This window comes from Cynocephalus volans, chromosome 1 (assembly GCF_027409185.1).
Source record: "Cynocephalus volans isolate mCynVol1 chromosome 1, mCynVol1.pri, whole genome shotgun sequence".
Lineage (NCBI taxonomy): Eukaryota > Metazoa > Chordata > Mammalia > Dermoptera > Cynocephalidae > Cynocephalus > Cynocephalus volans.
Window position 1 is genome coordinate 103,973,376 of NC_084460.1, and position 12,286 is coordinate 103,985,661.

At 38.0% G+C, this 12,286-nt stretch overlaps 1 protein-coding gene across 6 annotated transcripts in view; it reads right to left on the bottom strand.

Moving 5' to 3' along the window:
- Positions 1-4,330: 4,330 nt before the first annotated feature.
- PEX5L (peroxisomal biogenesis factor 5 like) overlaps positions 4,331-12,286 on the bottom strand; it is a 167,969-nt gene continuing 160,013 nt past the window's right edge. For all 6 annotated transcript variants that reach the window (XM_063093043.1, XM_063093053.1, XM_063093026.1 and 3 more), the window contains 4 exons: positions 10,469-10,666; positions 9,602-9,767; positions 9,056-9,213; positions 4,331-4,535 (listed from right to left, as the gene is read on the bottom strand). In XM_063093043.1, coding sequence (XP_062949113.1) covers positions 4,331-4,535; positions 9,056-9,213; positions 9,602-9,767; positions 10,469-10,666 — 727 coding nt within the window. The remainder of the gene's footprint in view (positions 4,536-9,055; positions 9,214-9,601; positions 9,768-10,468; positions 10,667-12,286) is intronic.

Sequence of the window (12,286 nt, forward strand, 5' to 3'; positions counted from 1 at the left end):
CCAATCTGCTGGTGAAGTCAAGCTCCAAAAGCTACCTCTATGCAACTGAGTGGCCTTTCTAGTAAAAGATTACCATCCTCTAAGAGCCTTTAGGCTGTTACTCACTAATACATGAAAAAGAAAATCAAAGTCTTCCAGAGTGCCTCAGAAGCAAACCAAGGGCAACCTACCCTTTCAAATGAAAAGAACGATTTTAATGACAATTTCATGCCATGAAGATAACGCCAAAAACAGTTCTGCCTAAAAAAAAAAAGTATATGCTTAAAAAAATATATGGTATGTGCAAAAAAAGGCTGTTCTAAAGTCTTGCTGTAAACTTTCACTTTTTAGTAATGGTTTTTACTTATTTTTATAAAAAATTTTATGGAAAAGTGCAACTCTTTTCCTCTTGGCCAATAGGTCTGGACTTCCTGACAGGCAACAGCTTATAAAAAACCTTAGTTCTGATGGATGCTAGATATACTGGAGAAAGTCCTAACAAATGCTCTGCAAATTGCCAAATAATGGTGGGAATGGCAAATTGTCTACTCTCCTCTAAAACAACTCCTTGGAGTTTGAAGTTACTTTGTATTCCAATAGCAAAATAAAACTTGGGCCACAAAATTTGCCACCACTTAGCAACACTCAAATTAAACCAAACTATCCCACATTTACACTACTTACAGGCTGCATTCACTTGCTGCTGAAAGTACAGAATGGTGCCACAATGAGAGCAGCTGTGAAGTTTGCTTTGAATCCTTTGTTCAGAGGCTCTTAATGGACTGTGATGGAGTCCAGTCAGCTGGCCAGTCCGGTGATGTACAGAGGCCGAGAGGAGGAAGAAGCAGGTGGGGAATGGATCCCGCTCATCAGGTATATTCAAATAGACAGCTGCCGTGGGGTGGGGGCTGGCCCCAAGAGTCCTTCCCAGACTGAGTTTCTGGGATTCTAAAGTTCTAAAGAATACCATTCTTGAAAATATTGTTGAGCTTTACTTTACTGCTGAGACTGTGGGGAAGTGTAGGCCAAGCCTGGGTTGTCACTACTGCCCAGCAGTGAATACCTTAAGGCCTCTACCTCCTGCTGCCTGGCAGGAGCCATCAGCTTGCCCAAGTGAGCTTTGACAATGAGTATCAAAACCTGTGCACCTCTCACCATGTACTAAAATCAACTCAAAATGGATTAAAGACTTAAGAATAATACCTGAAACTGTAAAATTACCAAGGGAAAATATAGGTGAAACACTTCAGCAACTAGGTCTGGGCACACACAGACTTTATGAACATGAGCGCAAAAGCACAAGCAACAAAAGAAAAAATAAATGGGCCTATACCAAACTAAAAAGCTTCTGCACAGCAAAGGAAACAATCACAAGAGTGAAACAACAACCAACAGAGTGGGAGAAAATTTTTGCTAACTATGCATCCGACAAGGGACTAATATCCATAATATACAAGGAACTCAAACAATTACACAGTAAAAAACCAAATAACCCAATTAAAAAATGGACAAAGGAACTGAATAGACATTTTTCAAAGGAAGACATACAAATGGCCAACAGGTATATGAAAAAAATGCTCAATATCACTAGTCATAAGGGAAATGCAAATTAAAACCATATTGATACTACATTTGATCTTAGCCAAAAGGCTAAGAAGCAGTTGAATCTCAGAAATATGCATAATCAATTATGATTCAATAAAAAAAAAACAACAACACATTGAGATATCATCTCACCCCAGTTAGACTGTATATAATCAAAAAGAGAATAACAAATGCCGGCCAGGATGTGGAGAGAAGGGAACACTCCTACACTGTTGGTGGGACTGTAAATTAGTACAACCACTATGAAAAACAGTATGGAGATTTCTCAAACAACTACAGATAGATCTTCCATATCATCCAGCAAACCCACTTCTGGGTATATATCCAAAGGAATGGAAATCATCTTGTTGAAGAGATACTTGCACTCCCACGTTCATCACAGCTCTGTTCACAATAGCCAAGATATGGAACCAACCTAAATGTCCATTGATGGATGATTGGATAAGGAAAATGTGGTATATATACACCATGGAATACTACTCTGCCATAAAAAAGAATGAAATTCTCCCATTCGCAACAACATGGATGAGCTTGGAGAAACTTATGTTGAGTGAAATAAGCAAAGCACAGAGGGATAAATACTGTATTTACTCACTCATAAGTGGGAGCTAAGAGAGAAAGAAGGAAGGAAGGAAAGACCACAGTGGGGTGTTGGACTTGCAGAGGGAGAGAGCATACCTAGGGATACAAAGTGGAGTGGGGAAAGGGGGACGGGGGGGGTCGTGGATAATTGCAGGGATAATTGGTTGGGGGACAGGGGGTATAATCACAATTTGTGGTAGTGGGCATGCTGTCAGTATGGATCTGGCCATCACATCTTAGGCACGAATGGTGACAATTTCCTCTGCACGCCATGAATATGAATAACCAATAAAAACAAAAAACAAACAAAAAAACCCTCTGGCATTCCCCACAGTACCCTCAACTCTTTGACTTTATAGACTAGAATAGATTATATACATAAGCCTTAAGAACATGTGCTTTCATGTTGAATCCCCTCAGAACCCCGGGACTTCAAAAATAACAAAAGAAGACTTACACCCGCACTTAGTGTTCAATTTCTCAGCATGTGGGCACATTTTCCCCTCAGTAGAAGCTAATCCCTCAATCAATTAAACCATTTTGACCCAAATTCTGTTTCTTTCTTTCTTTCTTTCTTTTTCTTTTCTTTTTTGGTAACTATAATCATGAGTGGAATTACTAACCAAAGAACATGAAAAAAATGTTTGGATCAGACTACCTTGGAGAAGATTCTGGAGGAAGGAAGGAGACACGGTGAAGACAAATGGGACCACTTACTAGAAATGGACATTGATAAAGTTACATTTTGGTTAGCATTTTCCAAACAATTTTTCTAATTTTTAAAAAATGTATCTTTCAAAATAATCGCCATGCCCCAAACACACACAAAACACTCTGAAGGGCTAAGTGAAATGTAACTAATTGAAACATCACTGCCAACAGAAAATTCCTGATACTTGCTAAATGTTCAAAGTAAGAGCCTAAGAGGCATGCATCTTTCATATAAAACCATGGAAATTCAGTGAGATTCAGTTAGAAAATGCCTATCTTCTATCACTTAGAATGCAAGGGGATGAACAGTGCAGATTATTATAGAATTAAGAAAGCACATAATTTTTAAGAGAAAATATGTTATCACTTTTAAGAAATACAATTTAAAATATTAACAGTTTAAAAGGAATATTGGTGTGTAGGGCAGCTAGAAAGCCAGTAAAATATGACACAAGTTAATTTGAACTCAATAGAAATCACGATTATCATCGAACTTTCTCACTGCAGAGAATGTATGGAGACGGTAATCTTGTCTCTTACTTAAACTCATACAGTCCCAGAAAACATGTGAATAAGATCTATGTTTGATGTATTTACACCCTATGCCATATCTGCTTTAAGAAAAACACTCCTTCAAAACCCTACACTATGAAAAACTATTTTCAGGAATTTATTTGGTCTGTTGATCTAACAAGGCTGAGTTCTCAAATCTTTCACCCCCACGTTAAAAATTGGAGCAACAAAACAAAACTCCAGCAAGGCATAAATAAGATATTAAAGTGCATATATACAATCCCAGAAAAGTTTTGATAGGGAACAGCAAAAATTTCTAGTGCAAAAACTGCTTTTGCCAGCAAAGCTCTCTCTCTGGAATCAAAGGGCTACGGTAAAAGTTAAAATTGGAACAGTTTTAAGCAATGCCTGTCTTTAATCGAGTTAATACATGTGCATGCACCAATGGCCCAAACTATGTTCAGTCTTGCAAGAGGGAGAAGTGCAGGGGACAGTTCAGAAATAGTCAGAATTCCCTGATCTGAGACATGGCTTTCTCCATGTGTCCCATGAGCAAGTTCCTCAGATGTGTCATCAGCTGCAATTGGAAACAAGAAACCTAAAGGATGTGTTTTGCAATATGCTTGCAATTTGTGAAGAGTTTCTTTATCTTGGTTTGTCTTGAGTCTCTTAATTCATCTTTTGAGCCTTTATCTTGGTTTGTCTTGAGTATCTTAATTCTTCTTTTGAGCCCGACCTTGACTCTACGTACAACATTTTGTGCTTTTGTGTCTGAACAGAGACTGGGCATTGTCTGTAGGAATTAATTCCCTTGGATTCTATGACCATGGCCTTTTGAATATCTGATTTATCCTTTTTGAAATTCATACTAAAATAGTTTTTCATTTCTCAGTACAATTACACAGATGAGGGATTATTATTTTTGTTTTTTTCTTTTCCTTTAAGGATCCAAGTTGAAAGCTCTAAGGAGGACATCCAGGTCACCGAGATTAGCCGCCTGGAAGAGTTCTGGTTGATCCATCAGAGACAGTGCAATTCTGAGGGCAGACCAGATATTTCCAGAGATTGCAGGATGAGGAACTTGCTGTTGATTCCTGCTCTTTCTTTGCAAACTGAGGGCAGTGAGAAAATTGCTGACCGCTTCTCTAAGAGGGTAGAAAAACAGACATTTTAAAATAGAACAAATTTCAGAGTTGGCAAACAAAAAAAACAGTAACAGTGGATTAAGTTATTTTAGTCTAAAATCCCAAATCACCTCTCTGGGGTGTTTTGGATGATCAGATGAACAACTTTCCGATTCTCTCATTCTTTTGTGAACAATCATTGTTAAATATAGCAAAATCAGAAAGAAAAAAGAAAATCAAATTTTATTTTTGGAATATCACATGGGAGAGGAAGAATAATAGCAAAACTACTGCTAACTCATTAAGGCATTTGATTTTCACCTACTCCAGGAATGACGTGAAGACTTAATCCATTTGTGGATGTGATTTCTGTAACTAGAGTTTAAGAGAAGGAACACGGCCCTACTCAGAAACGAAGCATTCTAACTTTTCCTGTTAGTGATAGAAATGATGCAAGGTGGCTCGGGTGAAGTTGAGTTTATTATCAGAGCACCAGTTAGCCAGCCCTAGGCAAATTTCTTATCTCCTCCAAGGCTCAGTTTCCCTGAATGATAACAGATAATAGAAGCCATTTTAAAGCTTGTTGTGAGGTGCAGTTGAATCGATCTTCGTGAAAGCTCCTATCATTGAGATCAATAGTTCTCAAAGTGTGGTCTGGGGAAAATTGCGGATTAGTGAGGTCAAAATTATTCTAATAATAAAACTGAGATGTTAGTTGACCTTTTCACTTTCATTTTTCCCATGCATACAGTGGAATCTTCCAGAGACTACACCGATGTGTGATACTCTAACATCTTGAATGCAAAAACAGACTTGAGAGTCTACCTTCTAGTAAGCAAGATATTTTTAAAAGTTTGCAAAATTGTAAAACAATGCCACTCTTTTCACTAAAATTCTTTTTGTTTGTTTTAGAAGATATGTAATTAATTTTTGTAAAATGTTTTATTTATGTTAACATGTAACATGTTTTATTGTTTTTAAAGAAACCTTTAAAAATGTTCTCAGTTTAATTTCTAATATGGTAAATATTGATAGTTATAACTCACAAAAACAAAAGTCCTTTGGGTTCTCAATAATTGTTAAAAGTGTGAAGAGATCCTGAGAACACAAAGTTTGAGAAGAGCCGAGTTAGATGCTGTCCACAGGCCTTCTAGCTCCTCTAGTCCATGGCTATGCTTGGGTGCCAAGTGGACCTGTTGGGTGTGCTTCTTCAGCACCCCATACCACCCCCACCTTGTATCATATATCTGACAAACTGATCCCTGCTACAAATAATCATGCCACGTTAACTTGTATTGGCTTTATTCTTCTCAAAAACTTTCATGCACTTGATCTCATTTAATCCTGCAAGGTAGTTATTAAGCATTTGATAAGAAACCTTAAAAGTGAGGCTGGATTTTTCATTCTAATGCATATGATCTAAGCATTTGCTCATCTGTATTGTTAGATCTGCCTGAAAATAAAAGGCAGTTGGGAAATGGTTATGTTGTAGGTAGCAACCTGGGTAACAGAATGGAGTGGGGGTTCTAATAACCTCCTCTTCTGGATTTCCTGTAATCAAGCAAGAAGAGAGAATTTATAAATAGATGGGTGTAGGGAGTCTACTTTAGAGGGCTTGCTGGCCCCCTCTTTACAAGGTGGCAGCTCTAATGATGTTGTCTCTGGGTTTCTTCTCATAATCCTAGACCTGTAAGAACCCCAGGGGAAGGAAGATCTTGGAATTCCCTCATTCACTGGCTGTTCCCAAAACTTCATCAAAACAAATGCAGGTTTTTTTTCATGAAGATAGTCTAAACCTGTCCCTCAACTTAAGAACTCAGAGTCCTTCTGCGGGACTCAGAATAGTGTATGTCTATATGTGTGCATAGTTTTCAAATATTTCACACATACATGTATGAATAATTTCAAATTGTGTACATTGTCATGATTAATTAAATTCCCATTTATTTAAAAACTTTCCCCATTATGCTAATACTAAAAATATTACTATCAATGGGGATGAAATTTCATTTTTTCATTGAAAAGGGGTCCTTGTTTTTGAAAAGGTTAAGATCCACTGGTCTAAGTTCTGCTCCAGAGCTCCTGTTGACAAAGCTGTAACATTTGAGGCTACACCCGAGTTTCATGCCCTCACTTGCCTCCCCTGATTTCAATTGCTTATGGTACTAGGGCAGGGCATGTCTTTGATTCTTTATAGAAGATGTGAGATGACAAACAGCAAGTGTTATAGCTACATACACAAACACCTGCAGTTCTTGAGGGGGTAGTCCCAAGACTTTTGTGAATGTGAAAGTATCTGTACCGGCTTTCTTCTGAGCCATATATATCTCTATTGAGGGCTGTTATTTCCTAAGCATACACTTAACACCTCAAGTTAAACTTGTTTTCAGAATTAATTTAAGGTTTGTGTCTCACTTGCTGGTCTTTTTTTCCTCAAGAAAAGACACAAAATGTTTATCACTTCTTAAGATTTCCACATCTGGCATGACAATAAAAGACCCACAAAGCTCAGATGAGATGTTCTGAAGCACCCAATTGATTAGGGGTGCCAGATTTAGCAACTAGAAATACAGGATGCACAGTTAAATTTGAATTTCAGATAAATAATGAATGATTTTTAGTACAAGCATATACTATGCAATATTTGAGAAATACTTAAAATGAAAACTTACTTGCTGTTTATCTGAAATTCAAATATAACTGGGCATTCTGTATTTTATCTGGAAAACCTAAAATTGACTTGCTCCTATGCAGGAGACTTCCTGCTTGAGGATTTAAAATTCACCCCTCAACTAAGTCGCCCATTTTCACCTGTCATGGACCTTCATGACCTCCTGCAAATTGTTGCCCTCTGAATGCTGAGAAAGTATTCTACTGAATCCTCAAATACCATTTTCAATACTAAGAAGTTACAATTAAGAAAACCTTATCCAAGAGCTTTATAAAAGCCTCCTTTAATTGAATTTGCTATGTCTGTATATGTATTTATATCTGTATGTGTATACATGTATTTATTTACAACTCCCCTATTTCCAAAAAAAGGACCTAAGGTGTCTCATAAATACATATATACAACATACCTAGAAAAAAGGGTGTAAATAAAAAACCAGGTCAGGAAAATCAGATGAAGCCTGGAATGAAGTTAGTATGCAAAATCATCATCACCAGCCTTACAGCTGATGTGTGGAGAGGTGGCCCAGAGTCAGCTCTGGGCTTCTGCAGAGCATCTCTGCAGTGGCACATTTCAGTGTCCACAGAATAAAACTAACCAGTTGCTCAGGAGTCACCTAGTTATTCCTGGTTTTGACCTGAGAAAAATTTTCTTAGAGCACACCGTGGAATCCAGTGACTAATGTTCTTTGTAAGATTTTTTTTTTTTTAGTATAAATGCAGCAACTGTTTTTTAAGGCTTCAATATTTGCCAATGGCAAAATGCACAATGCAGTTCAGAAACAGCAATTCTTCAGATAAATAAGTAATAGAAATAAGGACACTGATGATAATGGCGATAATCATCATCATCATAACAAATGCCTATTAGGTATTGAGCATCTGCCCTGTGCTGGGCAATTACATTTAGCCTGCACAATAATCCTGGAAGATAGTTATTATTACCTCTCTCTCTTTCTCTTTTTTACAAGTGAAGAAATTGAGATTCAAAGTTAAATGCTCAGAGTCACAAAACTAGTAAATGACAAAGCTGTGATTTGAACTCAAGCTGTCTGACTATTAAAGCCTGGCTCTTTCTGAGAATGAGACACATTTTTACATTTTACCTTTTTTGTGGGGTTTAAAGCTAACATTTAGTTTTCTCTTTTTCAATTATGAAAGTAATACCTGTTTATTTAGAAAATAGAAAAAATAGAAAAAGAAAGGAAAAAAAAATCACCCATATTTTCATTACCTTAAAGAAATAAAAGTCATTTATGGCCCTTGTCAATGGGGAAAAGACAGGAGATAGACCAGAATGATAATGACGAATGAGGAGAGAATGGGAAAGGCATTCAAACTACAAGCCCCCGGTTTTTTTCTTTTTCTTCTTTTTCCTGACTAATTTTATGGGCACAATAGGTTTAGAAAACCTGTATTCTTGGTTTTGCTTTGCCAAACACTGGTTCTGGTACCTTCCGAAGCAGTTTTGAGGGCCTCCTTGCCCACGCCCCCAACGTTCATTTTTTCCTTAAGTGGAAAATGAAAGATTGGACTGTTCGTATTTCTCAAAGAGTTGGTCCTGGGGGTGTTGAAAACCCAGATAACTTGTCCTAACGGAGGTCGACTGAATGGAAATCTGGAGTAGGGGCCTGGACGCTACATTTCCCAAGATGCCCTGATGAGGGCCCATCTCTAAAGACTGACACCCAGTGAGGCACATGGTTCCTGCTGAAACAGGCCTCCGGGGCTGAAGGTTCAACACTGACCCTTAGTGGGAGGGAGGGTTACTCCTACCAAGGGCAGTATTTTTATTTGAAAACAACCTCTCAGGTTTTTCAACCTCAGTCTTGAGCATGGCTTTTGGTTCTCAGCCTGCTGCCGTACTTCACCTGTAGGCGCCCAGGTTGATACAGCTTATGCCCAGGTTGTATCTGGAGCGGATGAAGCCAGGCTGAATCTCCAGTGCTCGAGTGTAGGCCTCCACGGCTTCCTCACTGCGGTCTCCATTTGCCAAGGTCGCCCCGAGACGGTTCCATAAGGAGTAGTCCTGATGACAAAGTCAGAGCTCACAATGACAGAGTATTCCCTGTCATGCCCTTCCTCCTCTCTGCAGAGGAAGGAAAATGGCTAAAAAATTATCCAGTGTTCAGGGACAGGGACCTTGGTGAGATGAATTACTCAAAAATCTTTACGGACAACTTTGCCAAATGACTTTCATTCATCAAAAAGCAGCTACCGTTTGATGCTGTCATGTAATGAATGTTTCTATTTTAGGTATTTCAGTATTAACAGCTGCAGTAGCATATTAGTAGTACTGATCAGTTTCCTGACCACTAGAGGAAATAAAATGTAGATGAAATGTAGAAAGTGGAGCCTGTGAAAACTTATTTGTTACAGAGAAACTAATGGTTTCTTGATGTGCTGTGTTTTCTTACCTCTGGCCGAACAGTTAAGGCAGCGTTAAATGCATCTATTGCTCTATTAAATTCTCCACTCAGGTGGAACAGTACTCCCAGACCTGTCTGTAGGTCTGGGTCAATCATATCTCCATTTTGGTGTGCAGCTTCCAGATATAATTCCTTCACTCCTTCCAGAACAGAGCTACAAGAGAAAAAATTAGATATGTAATTCAAATAGTCGGGACATAAATGATTTACTATTAAATCTCTTGACTCTATTTCAAGAAGTCTGTCTTCATTATAGACTGAAAAATTTTGCTTAAAATATCTCAGCTTAATGAGAAGACTATTAATACTGACTGTTAAAAAATATGGCTGATTTTCATGAAATATTTTATCATACACAGATACAGGCTGTGCTCAGTAAGGTCTTCACAAGAAGAGTCCCATTGACCCTCTGAATGCCAATGTGGAAAATCCCACAGCTAAGTTTCCCAAGGCTTCAACGAGAAAGGATTTAACATCAGCATTTATTGCTGATAGAAAACAAAATTCCTTGAAAAAAGGATTTTCGTTTTTTCCCCATTCCTAATTCTCAGGCTTTATAAGACTTGGAGAATCAGTACTTACTATACTTTAGATGGATTATACATCCAAAGCATTGGCTTTAAAATATGGTACTCAGCTAAATGTCTGTGAGTGCCCACAATGTAGATCATGTGTCCAAAGGTTGGCCATGGTCTCAGCATCCATCTTTCTAATTAGTGCTGCTTTTCTAGCAGAATGCATCCTATAAACCATTTTGGAGTGGGTGGTGCTAGGGGTCTGAGACTCATTAATGACCCTAAAGGTGATTGTGTATAGGGGTGTTTACCACCAGCTGTAATATAATGCGAGGGATACCTGTCAACTGGGGACTTAGACATTCGTCGGGTGAGGCCTGGAGATCCCTTCTTGCTCTTCACAAGGTATTTGTACTTTGGATTTTGCTTAATCCAGCTCTTCAGAGCTTCACAGGCATCCTGCTGATGGCCAGTGTTAGTGTAACTCACAGCCAAAGCCATCAAAGCCTTCAAGTTGTTGGGCTGTAATTCTAAGCACCTGAAAGAAGGCAACCCCCACCCCAAAAAACAAACAATTTCAGATTTTTTTTTTAAAGCCAGAGTCTAACTTCTTTAAAAATTTGAAGTATTATTAATTAAATGCTGCAAAAGCATTGTTGAGTTTGTTATGTCAAGTCCCTGGAAAATACCATATTTATCCCCATGAAAATTGGGATGTAAGCATATTTTTAAGCAAATTAAAACTCATCCTGATGACCACCAGCTTTGGTAATTTTAATAAATGATTTTAAAACTATAGAAAGTGCAGCTAATTCCTGTACATAATTTATTAGTATTTAGTTTGATGAGAAGTAGGGGATATCATTATTTTAATGCTACTCTATTACCAATGTATTAAATGTACATTATCCCCAAAGAAAACTGATTTGAACTAAATTTGGACATCCAGAGATGAGAAGTTGTACAGTGTTTTGCAAAGGAAAGGGAAATTCCTATTTCCAGACTACTGATGTGGGTTTGCAGGAGGCTTAGGCTGCTCTCCCTCATTTTATTTCACAACCTCTACCAAGTACTTTTCAAACTTTGAAGCACATGTACATCACATGAGGATCTTGGAAAGTGCAGATTCTGGTACAGTAGGCCAGGGGAGGGGCCCAAGTTTGCACAGGCAGGTCTGAAAGGCTCCCAGGTGATCACAATGCTGGAAGTTCCTGAATGAGACTTTGAATATCAAGCCCTAGACCATATCTGATATCTCACTAAGGTAGTTCCAATCTCCCCAAAGCTTATCAGCACTGGACAGAGACATTCTCAACTTTGTATGCACATTAGAAATACCTGTGGGAGTTTTAAAAATTACTGCTGCTTGGTCCCCAGCCCTGACCAATTAATTCCTAATCTCTGGGGTGTACCTGGGCATCTTTTTTTTTTTTTTTTTTTTAAATGATTCTATTGTGCATGTGTGTGCAGTGTTAAGAATCACTGACTCAGAAAGTTCCAGATTTGGAGTCAAGAGAAGACGGTTTAAATTCTGTCTCCATTACATACTATCTGTGTGACCTTGACCTTCCTTGATCCCCAATTTTCTCATCTACAGGAAAAGGCTCTCAAGGCAGGACAATACCCCAGGCACCATTACACCATAAGATACCAACAGAATCTTGAAATCTAGAATTCTAAGATTACAAAGACCTAGAATTCCAAGGATCTAGAATTCTTATATTCTAAGATTCCAAAGCTCTTGGAAGATTAAATATACACCTATATATACACACACACATATATAGCATATGGAATATATGTGTGTGTGTATATATATTCTCTTCCTATAGCACTATATTAAAAGTACTTGCAAGAAAGGGCAGGGAAAGTAGAAATCTACAAGGGCACTTCAAAAAGTTGGTGGAAAAACAGAATTAAAAGATAATACGAATTTTTCCATGAACTTTTTGAAGTACCCTCATATTTGGTAGAGGCTGTTTTTCCAGGGTTTAAACAGGGACTCAAATCAGGTGCGATGTTACATGCATGCACTGTTTCCACCCCGATAACCAAAGTAGTCTAGACGTTTAGTCAGTATTTTGAATACGTTTTTTCTAAAGAGAACTTTCATATGCTACAGAAGGCTAGAAAGTTAAAAGGAAATGTTTATTCAGTG